This window comes from Anthonomus grandis, chromosome 8, assembly GCF_022605725.1.
Source record: "Anthonomus grandis grandis chromosome 8, icAntGran1.3, whole genome shotgun sequence".
Taxonomy (NCBI): Eukaryota; Metazoa; Arthropoda; class Insecta; order Coleoptera; family Curculionidae; genus Anthonomus; species Anthonomus grandis.
The window spans coordinates 21,034,726-21,058,755 of NC_065553.1; the positions used below are offsets into that span (position 1 = coordinate 21,034,726).

Sequence of the window (24,030 nt, forward strand, 5' to 3'; positions counted from 1 at the left end):
TACTATTTTCAAATATTATTTATTAACAAATATAAGTATTTACCTTTTATAAATTAACAAAATATACATCTATTTACAATCATTTGTACTTTCAATCAGTCTTTGGCAATTTTGGATTAAATAACATCATCAATTAATTAATAGTCTTTCCATCAAGTTCATTATCAGTAATATCAATTTCTTCCAGTTCAATAATATTAGCATCTTTACTATCTATTGACTCAACACTTTCACTGGGTTCTGTAATGATATTTTGCCCCGGATGCATTTCCAAGACATGCCTAGACTTCAAGTGCCTTTCTAAGTCTCGTCTTCTCACAAGAATCTTGCCACACAAATTACATCTGTAATAAATTAATAGAATTTATTTTATTTCAATTAATGCTCTAGAAAATTGCTTACTTATAAGGGGTGTTTCCTTCCGCATGCAGCCTCACATGCTTATTAAGGTTGCTGGGATCACCAAATGGCCGGTTACAGAATTTGCACCTCAAAGGCTTATATCCGGTATGGGTTCTTATATGAATTTTTAAGCCATACTTTCTGGAATAACATTTGCCACAATAGAGGCAGATGTGGCCCTGTTTCGCTTTTCCTAGACTACTGACCTAAGGAATACATGAGTTAATAAACGGATAATAGTGAAGTCTTGGTAGTATGGACCTTACCAAACTTTCAATTTGAGCATTGTCTCCATAAACGTTACGACTGTTGGCCAGAGTTTGATTTTGTAAAAGATTTCGGTGGATTTGGACTACGTCGGACTCTAAAGCAGGTAAAACTGGCCAAGAGACTGGATAATCGTGGATTATTAGGGGATCAATTAAGGTCGGTTTGTTGCTCGTCAGTTCTGGAAAGGTTTGCTGCCTGGAAGAATAACCAATTTTTTAATAATTTCCTAGTAGTTTATTTTATTTCTCTTTAAACGGGCAATTGCCCAATTTACAACAATATAAAACATTTTACAAGAAAAACCTAACCTACACTACACACTGTACAAAAATCCTAATAATACCTGATAAAAAACAAATAGATAGGGTACAATCTGACTTAAATTTTTTCTTATCACAGAATAAATTCAGAGAACATTGGCTTTCAACAGTCTTAAAAGTTCTATTCTATTAGTAAAACAATCCAACTGATCCGAGTACTGGTTAGCAAGTTTGCCTGCCCTGGTAACAAAGGAATTATTTCCATAATTGGTTTGGTGGGATGGAATATGGAATGAGGGTGTCTGACGGGTCTGCCTACTATGAACATGTAGACCAATTTTACCGAGGGCAGCAAGGTCCAGAATGGAGAATGTCATAGAAAACTGTGGTCACGATGTTTACGACGGGTTTGGAGAGTATGGATATTAAGTTCAGACTCAAATTCGTGCTAGATAATAGGAAGTGGAACATTCCTTTTGAACGCAATGTATCTTAAAAATTTGTGCTGAACCTGTTCAATCATCTAAATGTGATTGTCAATCAATCGCTTTATTGTCAAAAAATTTTACAATTTGTAGACAAAGCTGATAACTAAAGTAAACATAAAAACAAATAAAAGACACAAAAATAAAATAAAACTAGTAAAATAAATATACAAATCAATAATTGTATGTGGTCAAAAGTATGAATAAATAAATAAAACACAATTAAAAAATTTAAAAATTATACACAATTTCATGTATACAATGTCAAAAAAAGAAAAAAAAAGGAAAACCTAAGAAAGCAAAAAAGTATATATATAAAAATATACAAAAGTGTTCATTAAAAAAGTATAAAAGAAAAGTAAGATAAAGATATAGCTACATAAAACAGTACATATAAAAACAATAAATCAGTATGTGTGTGTAAAGTTAAAATTAAGTATTAAAAAAATCGTTTACCGAGTAAAAGGCTCTCTCCAGTAGGAATGATTTTAATGCCTTACGGAAAGTAGGAAAAGATGTGATGGACTTGATGTTCAATGGCAAATGATTGTGCATTTTTTTTGCTTTGTACAATATAGAGTTTTTTACCAATTCTGAAGGTGGAGTAGGCAGATATAAATCATACTCCGCGTTTCTGAGATGATAATTATGGGATGGCCTATCTGAATTTGATGAAACGTGCTTGCGAATTAGACAAACGGACTCATATATAAGTAGTGACGGCAAAGTTAGGATATTAATTTTTTTTTAAAGAAATCCTGGCAATGAGCTCTATAATTAAGTCTAAGTATATAACGCAAGGCTCTCTTTTGAAGTCTGAAAATGTTGTCAAATTGAGTGACACTACACACACCTCAAAAAGGAAGGGCGTAACGAAGGTGTGATTCAAAGAGGGAAAAATACACTGTTATAGAGGTTGAGAGGCTAAGCTCCTTGAAAATTGATCTTAGCGCAAAACAAGCGGAGCTTAATTTTCTTGTTAAAGGGTTAATGTGCATGTCCCATTTTAACGACTTGACAACAGTAAGCCCCAAAAATCGGCTTCGTCAATGGTTGCGTTATCCAGTACAAAAGATTGCAAATTATTTTTATAGGACAAAAATTTAGTTTTGGAGATGTTAAGGCAGAGAAGATTAGAGTCGCACCATGCTTTAATAGAAGTTAAGTCACTTGATATAATTTTATGAAGTTCGGCAATATCCGGATTACTCCAGGTAAAACTAGTATCATCCGCGAATAGGCAGGTTCTTCTTTTAATATTCAGACTAGCGATATCATTGATAAATATGAGAAACAAAGTAGGGACAAGCACTGAACCTTGAGGCACTCCACATTCTATTGGGTTGCAAGAAGACATCGTAGCATCAATCCTCACAAACTGACTCCTGTTATTGAGATATGACTTAAACCATTCGAGGGGCATACCTCTAAACCCGTAGTGTTGCAACTTTTCTATTAAGATATCATGGTTTACGCATTCAAAAGCTTTAGAAAAATCACAGAAGATTGTTGCCGTAGGATGTTGGTTGTTTAAGTTACAGTATACATTATTAAAAAGGGAAAACATAGCATCATTTGTGCATTTGTAATTTAAAAATCCAAATTGTTGAGGAGTGAGTATTTTAAATGTCAGTAGAAATGATAGGAGCCTTTTTTTCACTAATCTTTCAATAATTTTTGATAGTGTGGGAAGAAGAGCAATTGGGCGATAGTTGGAAGACTGATCTTTAAGATCTCCTCCTTTATATAGAGGGATTATTATTGCCTTCTTAAGGCAGTTGGGAAAAACTCCTTTTGGTAAGACAGGTTGATTTAATTTGTAAGATGGTTTAATGTACACTCTAGCAGGTTTAGAAACATGTTCAACGTGAGTCCGTCGGTTCCAGAAGCGCTCTTATTTTTGATTTCCCAAATCGTACTGCGAAGCTCAGGTAATACTATTGGCGTAAAAAAAGAAAACTGTGTAAATTCTCATCTGCACTAGAAAGATAAGAAAGTGGATCGTGGGTAGGAGCTATGGTACTCATTAGATTCTTCGCTACATTTACAAAATAATTGTTGAGGTTCTCAGGAGAGGTAGAGATAGTATTGGACTTGCCGCTTTTAGAGTCCTTTGATAAATTTTCTTATATAGTCTTACATAGTCATGAAAGAAAGCACTGTCCGAGAATTTTTCAAGATTGAATAGTGAACGCATGTTCTTAGCAGATGTACGTAAGCCTTGGGTAGACCAAGGTTTATGTTTTTTCAGTTTGAGAGGCCTTAAAGGAAAGGATTTGTGAGACAGATTAGATAGCGTTTTTATAAATCTAGAGAATTCTGAATCAACATCTGAAGAGTGGTTATTGTTATAATGAGGTGACCAAATACATGAACCATACTCTATAGGTAGCACGAACTAGTGCACAGTAAAGAAGCTTAATAGAAGCAATGTCCTGAAAATCTCTGGTGCACCTCTTAATAAAACCCAGCATTTGCATAGCCTTTAATACAATGTGACATGAAGAGAAAAATTTAACTGGGAGTCCAAAGTTATACCAAGCTCTTTTACATTACATAAAACCCCCAGAGGAGTGCCATTAATAGCATAAATATGATTAAGCTGGCCTGTGCCTCGAGAGACAAGTATCCAATGACATTTACTGGTATTCAATACCATATTATTAGCAGTGCACTAACCATCAAGCCTATTTAAGTCAACCTGAAGTTTGAGGCAATCATCCAAATTTGAGACTCTACGGTGGACCTTAAGTGGTCATCCGCAAATTTCAGATAGTAGCTATTCATGAAACAACTTCCAATATCATTGATGAAGATGTTAAAAAGCAACGGCCCCAGATGGGATCCTTGGGTAACACCAGATAGAGTCTGTACTTCATTTGATTCAAAGTTGCACAGTTTAACAATCTGCCTACAGTTAGATGAGCAGCTTTTCAGCTACATAATATATAGGGGACCGATAAGGCCGTACTTGCTTAGTTTGCTTAACAAAATTGCATGATTGACGCGATCAAAAGCTTTACTGAAGATCGTATATACTGCATGTAAATGACAACTCTCCTCAAAAGACTGGATAACAAACTCAATAAAAGTGAGAACATTCAGCTCAGTAGACCGCCCTGGCATAAAACCAATTTGTCTGTCATTAATTACAAAGGATATCGCTTATTGTCACCATGGTTACGTTTATAATGATATCAAAACGTAAAATAAAATGTTAAAATGTAAATTACCGCCATTTTTGATTAGGTATGTCACTTGTCAACATAAATTTTCAGACGTTTCTAAGCTTAACATTTTTTCAAGAAGACCTTTAAATGTAGAGAATATATTAAGCATTTATTGTATAAGGTAAACATTATTTTAGGATTTTTCCTCAAAAATATTTCTCCCTTGCCAACTCCCTTGGCAACGTCGAAAATTTGTTACCGATATTTGTACTCGAAAATATGACTAGGACAAATATAATTATTATTAACATGGATGATAATGAGTAATTGTCAAAAGTCTATTTGCTATAGATTTCGCTGCGGATAAGCCGAGAACGCTTGGCAACTTCGTTAAGGCATATTCAAAGCGAGCGGAAATCAACCAGGTAGTGATAAAATTTACTTTAAAAAAATTGGGCAGCGTTGCCAATATGCCTATAATTTTCAAAGTTTCAACTACTTTCCATATTTTATTTCAATGAAAAGGAACGGAAATGTAAGGACAACATTACAGAGTTTCACATACATCTACAGATTTTGGTATATTACTCGACTTTTATGATAAAGACTGTAATTTTAAGAATATAAAAGTAATTTAGATGTATTTTTTTTCTTATAGTGAAATATTGGCAACGCTGGTCATAAATACTCGGCGCAAGTAGAGGTCTAGCAGGCTGCCATAAATATATAAGGCGACGTTGTCAACTTGCCTATCATTTTCAAACTTTCAACTACTTATTATTGTACTCACTTGAAAGGCTTAAAAGCGGAACATTCAGAATACGGTCTATGAATCCAATTTTTCTCGGTTGTAGTAGTAAAATCGCCAGAGGGAAGAGCTGCCAAGCTTAAATCCAAAGCGGTCTTTTCTTTTGCTGGTTGAACGTTCGGATTCAACTTAAAGTCAAAGTCGATGACGTGCGGTGATGTCAAGTTTCGTCCATTTTGTGAACCTTTCATTAGACCGGCCAGTCGCTCCCATAGGGCCAGAGTGGGCAGTTTTCCACACGCCAAGGTTATGTGTAACTTTAGAGGGTTGGGAGATTCGTACATGGCTGCGCATAGGGTGCATCTGTACTTTTTTTGATCTAAAATTAAATTAAATATTTTCAAAAACTTATGTTTCTTATGAGAAAAACAGCGCACAAAAATGACAATTGAAAATAACGGAAGGAATGGTGAGAAAGCCACGTCCAAACAAGAAAAAAAATTAATGAGTGGTTGACAGAAAATAAAGGCAAATTTTCAAAAATTAAAAACTTCTTAGAGGGCAGACACTTGTCAATAAGATTAGGCTTTACCAAAAAGCTTATAAGCATTTTTCTTGTAGACTGCAGCATTAATAAGTTTTTTCTATACAAAATAATCTTAATCAATGATGTTAAATTAAGAAACCAACTATTTAAATACACACTTGTGAATGCAGAAGAGGTATGAGGCTTTTGTTACGAGTTTAACTGGTTATAGGATTGGTGCATTATAATGTGATAATGTTAGTGAATATGTTTAGGTACTCAGTCCCCTACAATCCAGAAATAAGTGGTAGTGCTGAACTCAATAGAACACTTTTGAAAAAAGGAAGAGCACTATTATTGCAATCAGAGTTGCCAAAATTACTTTGGAGGGAATCAATTCTTTGTGCAACTTATTTGTTCATTTGTACACCAACTGCTGCTTTGGAAAATGTAACTTCATCTGAAATGTTTTATAAGGTAAAACCTGATTTGAAAAATTTTAAAGTTTTTGGTTGTTTAGTGTATTGTCATATACCTAAAGAAAAACAGAAATCTAAGTTTGATTCTAAAAGCGAGGTTAATATAATGATAGGGTATGCAAATAATAGTTAGGTTAATTAGTTACGAATATAACTAAGTTAAAAGATAATCTGTAAATAAAGTATCTGGAGATAATAGTGAGAAGGAACTAATAAATAAACAAGACAAAGATGAAAGTAAACTTGATATAAGTATAAGCCAGACTGAAAATATTGATACTGAAACATACATAGAGAAAGATGAAGATGAGAATAAAATAAGGAAAAGTAATAGAATAAAAAGAACTCTAACTCTATCATGATTATATTTTAGATGATGAATTTGAACAAATGGCTTTTAATGTTTTAACTTAGGTTAAAAGTGGGCCTAATAGTTTAGAAAGAGCCAAAGATTCGTCTGAATATAAATTTTGGAAAAATGCTGTAGATGCGGAGATTAACTCTTTAATGAAAAGCAATACTTGGACATTGGTAAAAAGACCTGAAAATGTAAGAGTCTATAAAGTAAAATTGTAAATGGGTCTTTCAAATTAAAACTAATGACAAAGGAAATAATGTATAAAGCTAGATTAGTTGCAAAAGGAGTTATGAAGAGAGAAGGTTTGGACTTCCATGAAACTTATGCGCCTGTAGGAAGGTCAAGTACCGTCAGGATTTTATTAGCTATTGCTAATTATAAAAATTTTAAAATTCAACAGAGGGATGTCAAATCTGCCTTTCTTCATGGGACAATTGAAGAAGACATTTTTATGTCAGTTCCTGAGGGTTTTGAAACAATGAAAAGGAAATGGTATGCAAACTAAATAAAGCACTGTATGGGCTTAAACAAGCTCCATATTACTGGAACAGATGATTTATTATATTTGCAGAAAAGGAAAAGTTTGTTAGGTCTGCTAATGATCCTTGCCTGTATTTTAAACAATTATATGTTGTCGACATTTTATTATCGAGTAGTGATGATGGTGACATTAGTAATAATTTAAAACTAATTCAAGAATTTGAAATGCAATATCAATGTTAAAAGAAATGAAATTCGTATTTATTTGAGCCAAAAGAATTACATTCAAAATATGAGTAAATGTCACCTTTGGAAATTTAAAATTGAGTGAGAATAGTCCTCCTGTTGATAAACCTGTTAGAGAAGTAATTGGATGTTTAATGCATCTTGTGTTGGCTACAAGACCTGAACGAAGTGCATCTCTAAACTTTTGTAGCAGATTTCAAAGCACATCAACAGAATATCTTTGGAAAAATCTTAAACATATTTTAAGGTATCTGAAAGAAACCAAGGATTTAGAACGTTGTTTTTCTGTGAACGGTATTGATTTAGTTGGATATGCTGATTCAGATTGGGCAGGTGACAAATCTGACAGTAAATCAACTAGTGGGTATTTATTAAGAATTTATTAAGTAAAGAATTTGGTGGTACAGTTTGCTGGTCTACTAAAAAACTGTAGCAACTTCTTCTATTGAAGCAGAGTATGTTGCATTAGCTGAGGCAGCAAAAGAAGGGATTTGGCTATCAAACTTGTTAAGTGATGGGTTTTACAAAATATAATTCTACTATTTTTGAAGATAACCAATCCTGTATTAATTTAACAAAGGTTTGATCATAAAAGGCTAAAACATGTTCATGTTCGTGTTAATTTTATAAAGGATTTAGTGAATTAAGGAATAGTTGTTATCAAATATATATCTTCTAAGGAATAAATTGCTGATATAGTAACTAAAAAATGTTTCAGGTGATTAATTCAGAAAACATAGGTTATGCTTAGGTTTGTTAGTAGAGAAAAAATAAAAACCAGTCTCAAAATATATTCTATGTCCCGAAGGTTACATGTTCCGCTTAAAATAAAGCATCATCAGACCTTATAAACTAGTAATATCTCTCACGAGATGACCTTTGTACTCTACAAAGCAAGTATAGCAAGTTGTTACACACTTAGAATTTTAATGTTTTTTTATTGTTTAAATATTTGCTTTGAGAAGGGGCGTTAAAATAACAATCCAACTATTTAGATACACACTTGTGAATACAGCCTTATTTTAGATATGTGTAAGTGCTTGCTAACTTTGATATGTCTAATTTTGTGACTGACAGTGAGTACTGAGTTTGTCTTTTGTGGTTGTAGATTGTAATAAAAACGTGATGAAATAAAATGTTTTATTCAATGTGTTAATAATTTAATTCATTAGTCGTTTTTTAATAAAATAATTCAGGAGTCTGTCTAATGCCACTAGCACTCTACAAATCGTTGGGTGAATATTATATTGTTCTATCAGCACTTTTGGCGCGAAACATTCCGTGAATGTATTTGAATATATATTTTTTTAATTATTGTTCTATCAGAATTCAAAACGTTAATCTAAATTGCTTACAACCGAATTTAAAACCGATATTAAAATGTTCTATGTGCAAAATTTAAAAAATAATTAGTATTGTAATGTTCTAACAGATGAGCCAATCAGATTTCAAAGTCAACTGCTGATAGAACAATATAATATTATTTCGCACTAGTCAACATCGAGCTTTGTTTTGTAAAACCGTGTGCTGGTTTTTTACGGTTTAGTGCTGTTTTTTTTGGCCACTTTGAAAAAAATGGACTTCGACATGGAGCCGTAAGTATAATAAATTGTTTTAATGAAATGGATTTTAGAAAAAATTGTATTTTAATTGGTTTAAGTGTTAACATTGGTTTTCTAACCTCAATTTTCCATGCGTTTTTTTCTGTTAGAACATTATAATAATATCTTTTAAAAATTTTGTGGGGTAATTGTGAACTTTAAAGCTTGGTTTTAGAACATTGTAATATTTTATTTAAGATCAACATCAGGAATGACCACGTGAAAGAATGTAGTATATAGAGAACAGTGATGATTCGCATCTTGATCCAGATTTTGTCCCATCTGACGAAAGTGTGGAAGGAATGAGACGTTTTATGTCTAACGTTATACAGGAAAAATGGTAGGCAACCAAGGAGATATTCATTATTTTTAAAATTTTTGCTTTTTTGTAAAAAATAATAATTTTTTTATTTTCTTTATTGCAGACACACCTTTGCAAAGCAACTCTGAAGCACCCGAAGAAACCAATCAGCAAAATTCCGCTATTTCTGATGAAAATAAATCTACCAGAAAACGAAAACGAAAACCTGAGATGTGGAAAATGAATATTAATAAAGTTTTGTGCCAAAGAGGAAAGGAACATAGAGATGTAAAAAGTAACATCCGCATGGGAAAAAATTTAAAAACTTTAAAAAATTGTGAGAGCAATTGCAAATTTCTGTGTGGCAAGAAGCTAAGTTCACCTGAACGAGAAATCATATTTCAAAAATTTTGGGAATTATCCAATGACGCTAAATGGCACTTTTACGCAAAAAATACCGAAACAATAAAAAAAATACGAAAGCAAACTTTACGAGGAGTATCACGTAGAAGTTATTTATTTAAATATTATTTTCACGTAGCAGATGAAAAAATTCGCGTATGCAAGACATTTTTTTGACGACACTGGACATAAGTCAACAAAGAATCAACTATTTTCGTGAAAAAAAAAGAAAACCTTAGAGGAATTCCTTTACCATCTCGTCAAGGTTGTCATCCCAAGAAAACTATCAGTAATACAAGCAAATACTACGTTCGACTTCACATTAGTCAACTTCCAAGAGTAGATTCTCATTATTGTCGAGCTGACACAAAAAAGGAATATTTAAAAGGAAACCTAAGTATTAATAAGTTATATTCTTTGTACACTGAATTTTGCAATGAAAAGCAAATTGAACCTGTTACAAAGGTTGTTTACAGAAATATTTTCAACTATGAATACAACATTGATTTTTTAAAGCCAAAAAAGGATCGTTGTGATGTGTGCGTGGAGTACCGCATGAAACAAAAATATGGTATGACTGATGAAGAAAAACAAAGATTTGAAAATCATGTACAAGGAAAAACCTCAGCGAAAATTGAACGCGATTTGGATAGATCCAGCCAAGATCAAACCACTGCTATCTTATGTTTTGACCTAGAGAACGTTTTTGCTCTACCGCGTTCTAATATATCCAGTTTTTTCTATAGCAGAAAACTCAACACCTTACCCCAATACAACCTTACTGCACACTGTAATTTACGCAAACAAGCGTACTGTTGTATTTGGAGCAAAGGAACGCATGGGAGGAAGGGAAATGATATTGCTTCGGGATTAATTAAAATTTTAGAACGCGTTGTAGCAGCTTACTCGCATATTTCAAAACTCGTTTTGTGGTCTAACTCCTGCGTACCTCAAAACAAAAACTCTATTATGAGTTTGGCTTTGATGAAGTTCCTAGAAAAACATCCGTCTGTTAACGAAATAGCACAGAAATTTGGAGAAACGGGACATAGCAGTGTCCAGGATGTCGATAATTTGCATAGCCAAATCGAAAGAAAACTCTCTGGTGCAGAAATATTTAGCCCTTTGGGATTACTTCGACTTCATCCTTCAGTGAATCAGAAACGACATTTTGTAGTATTTTATATGAAAGCACAAGATTTTGGTCTATATAAAGAAGCTTTACAGGCGCTAAACTTTAAAAAAGTTTCTTATGCTTCAGTATGGCAATTAAAATATGTGGGACTCTATCCAAACAAAATTAGTTACAAGCTTAAGCACAGTGACGACTCTTTTACCAAAGTTCCTATTATATCTCAGACTAGTACTAGGACCAAAATAAATACTTCATATAGTCTGCCTGAAGTACGATGTGCACCAGAGCCAAAAGAGTGCCTCTTACCGTTTGCCAAAGTAGCTGATCTAACAAGATTATTTAAATTTATGCCCCCTGTTGATGTAATGTTTATAAAATGTTTGTTTAAAGAATACAATAACCCGTCAGTTTTTAAAAATGAAAAAAAGAAGTTAATAAATTAATAAAATGTTATGTATCTTGGTAGTGTTTCAAACATATACGGTACCTGTTTTTTCCTTTTTAAAAACCCTGTCTACGTTTTTCTAAACAAAATAATATTACCACTAATGAATCTTAGTTTTTTTTCTATGTTGTTAGAACATTTATTTTATTTTTGTAAATTTTCAAAAATAAATTATTTTTGTTCTATCAGATAAAGGTTTATTTTAATTTTTAACAATCCTAATAAATATTTATCGAAACTTTAAATGAAATCCTTATGTGCTCCTTAAAACAACCAATTACGTTCCTAGCCAAAAATTACAACAGTAACAAAAATTATTTGATTGATATTTTTAAATGCATGATTTTTCATTTTGCTTTTGGTACTTTTACAACAATATATTCACCCAACGAAATGACAATCATAATTTTGTCAAAAATCTCTATTCTGAGTTCTATAATACAACATTCTCAGAGGGCAAAGTTGTTAAGCAAACCATGCATAAACAAAAATTATTCTACGCGTTTTCCTTGTAAATCCAAGCATTTTTGCGTAAATTGAGTCTAAAACTTTTTTATAAGAAGAGTGATTAACCAGTGAAAGTGACTTTCACTGACTTTAATTCATGACAAATTGTCAAATAACTCAGCTATTATTGCTCAAATGAAAAACTTTTTGAAGGGCAAACTTGTCAATAAAATCAAGCTCTACTAAAAAGATTATAAGCATTTTTTTATGTAGACTTAAGGATTATTACTAATATATTTCTATTTAAAATAATCATAGTCAATGACAATATCAATTTTGTCAAAAATCTCGAGTTCTATATACTTAATCAAAAAATTCATAAAACGGCAAAGTTGTTAAAAAAATCATGCGCAAAAAAAATGATTCAAAGCATTTTTCTTATAAATTTAAGCGTTTTCGAGAAATTTGAGTCTAAACGTTTTTCAAGCCCAAAGTGACGTTCACTGATCAACGCAAGACAAATTGTCAAATAGCTCGGTTATTATTGATCAAATGAAAAACTCTTTAGAGGGCAAAATTGTCAATAAGATCAAGCTCTACTAAAAAGCTTATAAGCATTTTTTTGTAAATTTAAGCATTTTAGAAAAATTTCAGTCTAAACTTGTTTGAAGACCAAGGGGACGTAAAAATAGGACTCGTAGGTCAACTAAAGATAAATTGTCAAATAAATCGGTGATTATTGGAAAAATGCAAAATTCCTTATAGAACAAACTTTGTAATAAGAGAAAGGTCTACCAAAAAGCTTTTAATCATTTTTATGTAGACCTAATCATTATTAAAGAAATCAATACAAATATGACCTCGTTAAGTAAAAACGTCCTATAGCGAATTCCCCGGCATAGCAGTCGTGGCCGAGTGGTTAAGGCGTCTGACTCGAAATCAGATTCCCTCTGGGAGCGTAGGTTCGAATCCTACCGGCTGCGTACTTTTTTTTTAATTATTTAATTATTATATTACAAAAAAAATGTAGTCACCTTGTATATTTGAAGGCTTAAGGAAAACAACTTGTAAAAGAGCCAAAATGTCTTCGGAGAACCACAGCAGTAATTCTTGCCCCGCCTCTATGGGTCTCACCGCTTGTAAAATTAATTTTGACTGTAGACCACCTTTGACAGCTGAATACACCCTATAAATAAAAAAAAAATAATTCACTGATATACAGGGTGTTCTACTACTGTACCTGTAAGACGGCTGAAATTTCAGCTGTACGTTATAAGAGTGACAATCGTTGGCCAATCGTATTGCCCGCACCCAATGGGCACTCTGGCTCCAAAGCGTTTTAGACGCAGCATCGATATCCAAGGTGCCACAAGAATTCACTTCTGCAGATATCTACAAATAAGAAAATTTCTTGTTAACCCTGTATATTCTTAAGCAAATAGATGATTGGCAACGTTCTCAGGCTTGTTTCAGTTTTTTGGCTTCCCTGTTTGATTTGATGATGTCAGTTTAAGAAGAAAATTAAATTTGACAACTCTGAATCGTTATATTAAAAAGCGACACTGCATGTGTCACTTTTGGCATTTGTCTTAGTAGTCCAGGCGAATTGTACCAATTTTAAGCAAAAAAGGAAAAAATTGTTATCCGGAAACTAACGACGGGAAAAGGTTTGGGGGGTATCAGGAACGAGAAAAAAATTCATGCAGGAGCAGGTTAAGGGAAGTAAAGTTTTGGGGGGGTGAAAAGGGGTGAAAAATTGTACCTTTTCGATTCGCGGCGAAAGTTGACGTCAAAGAAAAAAATGTATAATGGAAAAGTTGTAAATAATAAAAAAATCTACAACTTTTATAGAGGCCACTTTGTGATATAACCTCAAAATTTCCAAGAAAATCGCGAAAAATTGCTCTTTTTTAATTTTTTTGTTTTTTATTTTTCATTTTCGGACAAACACACTGATTTTGATCAAACTTGGCAAAAAGATACTTTCGTGTGTCCCTAAAAACCACAAATTTTTTCAGACCGAAAAATTGAAAATTTTCCGAGATATTAAGTTTTTAAAAAAAATGACGTTGTTTTCAATTAAAATTTGTCCTTCAAAAAATCGTCGTAGGAGGTTCATCCAGGTCTCATTTTGTTTGTTTTTTTTATCTACTTTCAGATAAAATAAAAAAAAATAGACTTGCTATTTAAAAATGTGGTCAAAAATGCAAAAAACTAAAAAATTGGTAAGAATTTCTTTAAAAAACAAAAAATCTGATTACACCATTGAATTAACTACGGGAAAAAATACAAAAAAATATATATTTTGTTATTTGATCGTAAAGTTAATTTCTTGATAATATTACTATAAACATTCGATTGCATTGATATACTTAATACTCCGGCTACTAGGAGGCATGGGATCTCATTGATTTTACTATTTTTACGATTAAATTTCACATTACTTAATATTTTACAATGTGCTAAGTCTATTTTCGAAGGTTACTGTGCCCAAATTCGCTTTCTTCAAGGCCGTATGACTAAATTTTTGGCAAAATAGACAGTTTTTCCTAATTTTCCAGAAAAATAATACATTATCGGCTTACCACTGAAGCTATTTTCACACATTTTTTAGTCCTACACATTTTATATTCTTAATAATTTTTCCCTAAAATACTTTGTTAGGTTGTACATTTAAAAAAAGTTAATTTTCGTTTTTTGAATAGGATAGCTACCGAGATTATAACTGAGAACCACTGAAATTTCGAAGGTCGTTTAGCTATCCAATATTATATCGATGGCGTTACGACAAAAAGGCATAAGCGCCAAAATCACGAATTTTATTTTTTGGCATCAAAATAATATACTTCTTAAGCCCTATTTACCTATTAAAAGGACGTAAGGGACAAAAAATTCTAAGCGAACAAAACCGAGCGTCAAACTTTCTAACGGCCAATTTAATTTTTTGCGAGTTTCGACCCGGAAGTCAGTAAGCGACAGTCATCCGTACGTGAAGGTGTATACGCCCAGGGCCTGGAAAAACTGTTTTTTGTTGCTAAGTAAGTAATTTTTAAATATATTTATTATTGTTTTGTTGTTAGTTGAACGTCTGTATAGTTTAATTAACATAATAAATTATAAAACATTAAAAAAAATCACTTTTAATTACGTTGTCGGTTACGCCTTTTTAATTTATTTATTTGATTGGTCTAACCACCATTTGGCCATATAAATTACATTGCAATTTAAGTTCTCAATAAAATAATTACTACTTTACTGACTTAGGTAAAAATGAAGCTATTAAATAAAGGATGTTTGGTATATTATTATTTAAAGTATTTTCCTATACTTAAATATTGTTTTTTATGCGTAATTGTTCTTTAAAAATTAAATTTTTGTATGTCGCTTACGACTTTTTTATAATTATTTTCAGAATGATTTCTCGTGGGCAAAAGATAAGAAATTTGGCCCTACAAAACATGAGGGAAGATCAGACGAGTAATCAAAATTATAATAATATTTCTGAAACAGACCTACATGAAGCACTACAACATGACATTCTTTTACAATCTGAAAGTCTAAACGAAGAACAAGAACTGCATAACTCTGTTATTGATAATTTGGATTTTAGTCTTAATGTCAGCTCAAATTTTAATATTGATAGTAGTTTATTTTCAAACATTTTCGATGAAACAATTGAGACTGCCGCTATTGCCAGCGAAGAGACTGATAATCTGCAATCAATCTGTGATACCAAACTCGTGCCTTATTCAGATAGTGACAGTAGTGATAATCTTATAGTATTTAATAAAACAGATAGGGAAGAAGATCATAATAATGTTGAACTTCACAATGATTCTTTGTATTCCGAATCCGAATCGAACTTTATAGAATTCCATGAGAGTGAAACCGAAAGTGTTAGTTCTAGTCTTAGCTCACAAAAGGGTTCAATTTCTAGCAAAACATCTGTTACCTCATCTCAGAGCACTGAATCCTCGATTGAAACATTTGGTAGAGGACAAAAGAGAAAAAAAAAAGAAAGAAAGATATTGCGTCAACGAAAATTGCGTAACTTGGGGCAAAGTTATCTAAATTACAAAAACAAACGCGTACCTGAAAAAAAAATCTTCCTAATCCATGTTTTGGTAAAAATTGTGTAAATCAATGTAATAAATTTACCCCTGAAGACAGAGAAACTATTTTTAGGAATTTCTGGAGTCTCGGTAATAGCTTAGACAAAAAAAACTTTATAAATGGTTGTGTTAACGTTATACCCGTAAAGCGAAAAAGAACAGTTGGAGACTCGCGCCGTAATCTAACTTACCAGTACTTTCTCATGAATAATAATGTACAAAAACGTGTTTGCTTACAATTTTTTAAAAATACATTAAATGTTACTCAAAAGTTAATACGGTTTGCCATTAAAGGAAAAATTGAAGTTAATCAAGAGAAAAGGGGTAAACATGAACCAAAACATAAAGTCACTCCAGAACAAATGTTAGCTTTTCAAAATTTTATAAAGAGTCTTCCAGCTATTCCCTCGCACTACTGTAGAGGGTCAAGTACTAAGTTATATTTACCAGCAGACACTAAAAGCATTTCAAATCTTTATAAAATTTATATCACAAGAATAAATGAAAATAATAGCGTGCCTTTTAAAATTTCCACTTTTAAAAAAAACTTTAAAAAACTTAATATTGGTATACATATACCAAGAAAAGATAAATGTTCTACATGCGTTAGATATGAAAATATTCCAGAAGCTGAAAGAACAAATGATGAAAAAAAATAAATATATTGAACATCAAAAAAATTAAAATACCGCCAAAGAATTATTTTTGACGGAACAGGGTAATTCTAATAAGGATGAGTTTATTGTTGTTTCTTTTGATTTGCAAAAGGTTCTTGCAACACCTCATGGACCTAGCATGATGTTTGGATTTAGCAGAAAATATGCTCTATATAATTTCACGATATACGAAAGTAAGTCAAAAAATACTTTTTGCTATATCTGGGGGGAAAAGGATGGGAAAAGAGGGGTCAACGAAATATGTTCAAATTTATTTTCATATTTTACAAAACTGGATAACGATGGCCAGTATAAAAAAATATCTCTTTTTTGTGACAATTGTCCTGGACAAAACAAAAATAAATTTGTTTTTTCAATGTTACAGTATTTTGTGTCGAATTCTAAGTCAATAAAAGAAATAACAATAACTTATTTGGTTGCAGGCCATACTTATATGCCCGTTGATAGCGTACATGCGGTCATTGAACGCTATGCATCAAAAATGAATATTGAGGCACCTTCAGAATGGACGACTGTCATTCGAAATGCTAGACGTCGCCCATAGAATAATATTGAGGGGGTATACGTCGACCAAAGCCTTACGAAGTAGTTTCAATGCACTACGGGGACTTTTTAGATTGGAAATCTGTATCTACTCCTAAAAAACTTAAGACACTCAGTGGCATGGAGATTAAGGTTTCTAATATAACCAGTGCTAAATTTATAAGTAAGAACAATAAAAACACATTTTTTGCCTTTACAAATTACAACATGGAGATGCCACACGAAATTCAGTGGGTTGAAAGACGAAATGGATTTAATATCCCTCGAGCTTATAATAGTGAATTGCCCATTAATCCTCAAAAATTAAAAAATCTTTTAGATCTTTGTCAAAGTCTAAAGATAAAAAAACTTTTTTTAAATATCATACGGAGTACATGGCTCTTAAGGGAAATAATAATGTACCAGATGTTTTACCCGAAAGTGACATAGAAGATAATATTATCACAGATTAATATAGGGTAAGCGTAAGCGTAAGGGTGGGCGTATCTATATTAATCTGTGATAATATTATATCTAAAATCTAAAGACGTTGAAAGATTAAAAAAAAAATGTTCGAAAGATTATTTAGAAATATTGTTGGGAAAAGAAGAAAGAGTTTTTTTATTTTTAAGTGTTAAACAAGTAACTAGTTAGAATTCTTTGAAGCTTTATGGTCATTATATTTAGTTTTTAGTTTACTTTTAATTCTGCTTTTTATATATTTTTTGTTTGTTTTATAGTGTAACTTAAGTTACATTTATTACATTTTTAAAAATACCAAAACAAATTTTTTTTTGCCTACAATTTTGAAGGAGTACTAATTTTATTATTAGTCTTATTTTGGGCTATGACTGTTATAATAAGTTGATTTTAGTTTAGCTCTAATGGTTCCTGTTTTTGACTTGATACTGATTTTTATTTTTTTTTATGTACATTTTATGTTACTTTTAAATACGAGTATTTATTATTTTATTATCTAGTTTTAACAAAGAATTTTGTTTTATTTTTTGTGTATTTAATTTTACGAAAAAACATTTTTTTGTATATTTTTTCCTAAAATGTTACCTTAAAAGCAATAAAGGCTTATTAACCATTTATTGTTTTAATCTATAAAATCAAAAGGCGTAAAAGATGCTAACCGACATTTTCTGACAACTTATTTTTCGGCTCAAAATTCTAACCACCTCCTGAAAAGGCTTTTACGCCACAGAATATTTTGAAAAAGACGTAAGCGCCAAAATGTTAAATATCTCATGTTTGAGTAAGTTTTATTCAATAAAAACATTTCAAAACAAAATCTTTTATATCAGGAACATCAAAATTAAAAAAAAAATGTTTTTTTCGTCTCCTGAAAAAAAGCGTGAGTGTCGCTTATGCCTTTCTGTCGTAACGTCGTCGATATATACGATGCGATCAATGAAGACGCAGGGTGGGCTTACGCATAGGCGAGGAATGGGCGAAAGTGTTATAACAAAATTTGTTTTAACTATGATAATTCTGATTGAAGTTTGCAACGAAATGGAAAACTTTTGCAACGTTTCTTATTTAACTTCTGAACAACATGTTGATTCGACAGACAGTAGGATCAAGAGAGATGCTATAGATCTTGATAAATTATTAGAATTTTTCAAGAGATATAATCCATTTCCAGAGTCGACAAATATTATGTCTATATTTTATGGAATTGTTGGAAATGATTCTATCAACTACCGCAAAGCATACGAAATGGGTATGAAGTCAATCAAATCGATAATAGATAAGGATTTTGAAAGTGTCAAATTTACAAGAAAAAACAGAGTCACTGAAAAGTGTTCAATCATCAATAAAAGTAAGTGATGAAACGGTTGCGATAAATCCATTATTATTATTTCAACGGTTATGCGTTAACATAAGTAGCACAGCTGACATGAATAACTATCTGAAGTTTGAACTGGCTCCGTTCCCACTTCACTTTTTACCAAAAACGGTTTCAGGAAAAATGTTAAATCGCAACTGTTTGATTACTTCACGACTATTGAAGTTTTCCCTAGTACCGAAAATGTAATACATATTATAGATGGTGGCTACTTCATCCGTAAAGTTGTTTGGGTAAAAAATGATACGGTTAAAGTTATTATCAACAAATACCTGGCTTCTGTAAGAAATCATTATGCCGAAAACAGCTGCTTCGTATTTCATGGGTACATAGACGATGAGGCAGATGAAGAACATTCCACTACAGTTTCGACAAAAGCAATGGAACGTTTAAGACGAAAAAGTTCTTCAAACTTTCCTTCTTTTCGTCTTGAATCTCACACAAAAATAACAATTGCTTAAGATAAATTTTTGTCAAACGATAAAAATAAAATTGAATTGATAAAGCAGTTATCTACAGCATTGAAGTTTGAAGGCTATACAGTTCAACAAGCAGAAGAAGATGCAGATGCTATGATTATAAAGACAACAGTAGAGATCGCTGATAGCCACAAAATTAAAAACTCCGCAACAGGAGTTGACGAATATAAAAAAACTGTTGTTGTAGTTGGCCAAGATATCGACCTTTTAGTTTTGTTGAATCAATTCAATTCGGCAAATGCACCGATTTTTTTTCCTTAAAGCAGGAGGTTAAACAGTTTTAAGTTTGAATGTTATCGGTCTATTGTCGCTTTTTTACATTGCTTAACTGTATGTGATACCATATCTTGTTTTGCAGGTAAAGATAAAAAAACTACGGTCGATTTGCTTATAAAAACTCGGAACTTATCAGATTTAATAAAACCTTTTTACGAGCCCAATACAGATCCAAGAACTATTGCTCGAAATGGTTGCGCTTTAATTGCATTAGTTTATAACGCTAAGGATACCACATCATCTCTAGACGATTTAAGATTTCAGCGATACAAAGTATTGACTGCAAAGACAACCTTTCAATTAGAAAAAATTACCACCAACTGTTGGAGCAGCTACACAACACTCATACAGATCGTATTATCAGCTTCAAAAGTGGCTTGGAAATGAAATGAATGCGACGAAGTGGGGCTGGAAAGAAGTAGCTGTGAATAACTCTAAAATGCTCGTGCCTCGTTTTACAGACATCTCACTAATACCTGAAGAGCTATTAAAAAAAATATCTTGTAGTTGCAAAACAAATTGTTCAAGCAACCGTTGTGGATGTCGTAAACACGGTTTGAAATGCACCGTATTGTGCGCACAATGTGAACACACAGGAAAATGCTCCAACGTACAAGTAATTGAAGATGATGTTAGTGATTCTGAAGACACTGTGCATGCATTCGAGCAACCAAGTATTTCCTTGGATCAAGAAAATGTAGAGTCTGAGCAATTTAGCGATGGAGAAGATTTTAATGATGATCAAGAAGAAATAGAATCAAACGATCAATTACAGGATGGGGATGCAGCGATGAATTTAGTGAAAAGACCGAGATTAGCTTAATAGATTTTTATAAATAAAGTCAATAAAAAAATATTTTAGATAAGAAAATGATAATTTTAATTATTTACTTTAATAAAACACATTGATTGTAATACATTTAATAATAAATAATTTCAAACATTCTTTTTTTTCTTAAAATTTATTGTGTATTTTTTCTGTTATACCATCCAAACAAATACTGTGATTGATTATTTCAATTTTAAAAATATTAAAATGCATTATTATAAGTTGGTAAGCCGATAAGGTATTCATTTTTTTTGGAAAATTAGGAAAAACTGTCTATTTTGCCAAAAATTTAGTCATGCGACCGTGAAAAAAGCGAATTTGGGCACAGTAACGAAAATAGACTCACATTGCAAAATATTAAGTAATGTGAAATTTAATCGTAAAAATAGTAAAATCAATGAGATCCCACGCCCCTTAGTAGCCTGAGTATTAAGTATATCAATGCAATCGAATATTTATAGTAATATTATCAAGAAATTAACTTTACGATCAAATAACAAAATATATGTTTTTTTGTATTTTTTTTCGTAGAATTAATTGGTGTAATAAGATTTTTTGTTTTTTAAAAAATTTAAACAAATTCTTAACAATTATTGTAAAAATTTTTTTGAAAAAAATTTTTTTTAGTTTTTTGCATTTTTGAGCATATTTTTAAATGGCAAGTCTATTTTTTTTAATTTTATCTGAAAGTAGGACACATGAAAGTATCTTTTTGCCAAGTTTGATCAAAATCAGTGTGTTTGTCCGAAAATGAAAAATAAAAAACAAAAAAATTAAAAAACAGCAATTTTTCGCGATTTTCTTGGAAATGTTGAGGTTATGTCACAAAGTGGTCTCTATAAAAGTTGTAGATTTTTTTATTATCTACAACTTTTCCATTATACATTTTTTTCTTTGACGTCAACTTTCGCCGCAAATCGAAAAGGTACAATTTTTCACCCCTTTTCACCCCCCCAAAACTTTACTTCCCTTTCCTGCATGAATTTTGTTCTCGTTCCTGATACCCCCCAAACCTTTTCCCGTCGTTAGTTTCCGGATAACAATTTTTTCCCTAAAAAGTACAATTCGTCTAGACTATAGAACATAGCAGTTTTTATAGATTTATCTTCTAACGGAAAATTTTTAGTCAAGACTGTCGAATATAATTATGGCACGCTTGAGTAAAATTTGTAAATTTAAACATACCAGCGGTTGTCATAACGTTATACATATTTCTACAAAGGTCATAAAAGACAGTTTTCGGAACCATTAAAAAGTATCACCGGTAACCACTAATTGACATGTATGACATTTTATGGGTCACTTATCGTATATCCTTACCGGCACCCTCCCACGAACATAGACAGTTTTCGAAGATGCATATGTTTTGACGCTTAACATAAAAGTAAACGTTAGGCTATTAAATAATATGTACATATTATTTAATAGCCTTTAGTTATTTTGAATAAGTTCTAGATTTATTTTTGTTCATTATTATATTGTTGATTGAAAATAAATTTAGTTAGTCAGATTATTGTTGTAATATTTATTTTTTTAATACCTCATTTTAATATTGATGTTTAACATTTAGTAGCAATAATGTTATTCAGCAGATGATTATTGAATAAATAGATTGATGACAGTTCAATAAATTGTACACTCCCTAAAGGTTTTGTGCATAACATGGAATTATTATTAATATTACCACTTTTATATTATTTTGGCGTGTATAAATATTTTCAAATATCAACCAAGAAGATAAACTTTTTACTGCATTAATAAGTAATTAATTTACAATTAAAAAAAAATCAAGCCCGCATTAAGGAAAATTTTCTGATGATGGTTATTAGTACACGTCGAAACGTTGGGAAACGTATGAATAAGATACATGATTTTAAAGGCAATAAAAAATGCTTTTAAAATAATTTATAATAAAATATTTATAATACAAATGCAGGTCCGTATTTAAAAAAAAGAAGTTGATAGCCGTTGCCAACATACCAAACGTTATAAAAAAAAAATTAAAGGCGAAGTTTTGTAGAGCATAAAAAATTATAAAACTTTGTATTTAAAAGTAAGTTAATGGGTAACTAAATATACTTTGGTTCAACTTTAAAAGTTTTTAAAATCAATAGTTTTGGAAATAATAATTAAAATAAAATTTGGCGTTTTTTATAAATCATCCTGAAATTCACGAACTAATAAACATTTTGCAACGCTGTAAAAAGGTTTAGAATAACTATCAAAATTGGCAACTTTTTTTCTAATTTAACCGCCCTCATATTTCCTAGTTTCGGAAATACCAATAGTCACACATGGCAAATAGGATATTATTCTAAGCGCAAAAATAACATCATCGAAGCAAACAAAAATTATTAACATTCTGATTCTTAAAACAGTATATCACCCTGTATATCTATTTCTGTTTTTTATTTTTAATTCAAAATCTGACGCCAATAAGTTAAATTAACATTATTATATTTGTTAATATATAGCTGAAAACTTCTTCTTTTGAAAATGTCTGTAAACTTGACAATAGAGAATCGGTGAATATGTTGGTAAACAAAAAATCCCCCTTCCTCCCGAGCACTTGTTGAACTCAAACAAAGTTGTTGCTTTCTAATTCTAGTCTTTCAATGTTCTAACCCATTTTCACAAAAAACATCGTCCAACATCCCTGTCCAACTATCAAGCAAGCCATGGATATCTGAGATGAGCAAAAGTAAAGCGAGCTAGGAAAAAATTTTTGCGTACCATGTAACGTTGCCAATAATTCCAATATTTTTCTAAAACAACATTTTTCTTACCTGTTGCACGTCAACTCGCCCCCGTAACATTCCAGAATCGATTCCGACGGTCATGGCGTGCTGTGGTATGGCACCAGCAGCAATCACCCGCCCCGGCACCATCAATTCACCAACGTCCGCGAATCCTCCCGTTACTTTATCCGCGATACCATTTAAATTCTCCATGGCCATGGAACTTTTAACTGGAGAACTGGGTAGGAGCGAGGCGACCCAATCGTTGGCAGCCACTGCCCCGATGGTACCTTGAAACCCGCTTATGGTACTTTCCATGAGGCCTTTAATATACCAAAAATTGTACCACCCCCGGTGGCTGGTGTAACTGGTAGATCAACTAACGCCGAATGGTGACGCGAACAGTTTGACGCAAACCGTTTTTGACAGGACCGGTAGATGGTCTCTTGGCAACGATTATTTACACTGCTGATAGAAATTATCCTGCTGCTGCCCAAGCAGGACCAAGGGAGGGTGTGTCCGAGGGTGGTGGCGAAGGATTCCACCCCTTCCCACTTGTCAACACCCTGTAACGGCATCGTGTGGTCCTGCATGTAATGAAATTGCGGCCGATGCTGCTGCAGCCGGTTGGATTGATGTGGTGTGTCTTATTGTGAAGTTGAGGGCAGGATTAGAGATTATTTTGTCCTGGAAATTTGCAGTGGAAATAAGAACAGAATATTGAGTTTTACTCTTCAGCAGTTTAGTAGTTTAGTAGTTTAGTAGTTTAGTAGTTTAGTAGTTTAGT

The 24,030-nt window shown here is 32.0% G+C and overlaps 1 protein-coding gene, 1 long non-coding RNA gene and 1 other non-coding gene across 3 annotated transcripts; 2 read left to right on the forward strand and 1 right to left on the reverse strand.

Moving 5' to 3' along the window:
- Positions 1-23,675, reverse strand: LOC126739675 (histone-lysine N-methyltransferase PRDM16). Its single transcript, XM_050445460.1, has 7 exons — positions 23,292-23,675; positions 12,996-13,147; positions 12,790-12,941; positions 5,378-5,714; positions 669-867; positions 403-608; positions 1-344 (listed from the first exon to the last, which is right to left on the reverse strand). The coding sequence occupies exons 1-7, from the start codon at positions 23,559-23,561 to the stop codon at positions 134-136; spliced, it is 1,527 nt and encodes a 508-aa protein (XP_050301417.1). The 5' UTR covers positions 23,562-23,675; the 3' UTR covers positions 1-133.
- On the forward strand, positions 8,904-10,576 carry LOC126739693 (uncharacterized). Its single transcript, XR_007661682.1, has 3 exons — positions 8,904-9,019; positions 9,224-9,365; positions 9,451-10,576. It is a non-coding gene; the product is annotated as an uncharacterized LOC126739693 (long non-coding RNA).
- Positions 12,657-12,738, forward strand: Trnas-cga (transfer RNA serine (anticodon CGA)). The gene has a single exon. It is a non-coding gene; the product is annotated as a tRNA-Ser (tRNA).
- Positions 23,676-24,030: the final 355 nt, after the last annotated feature.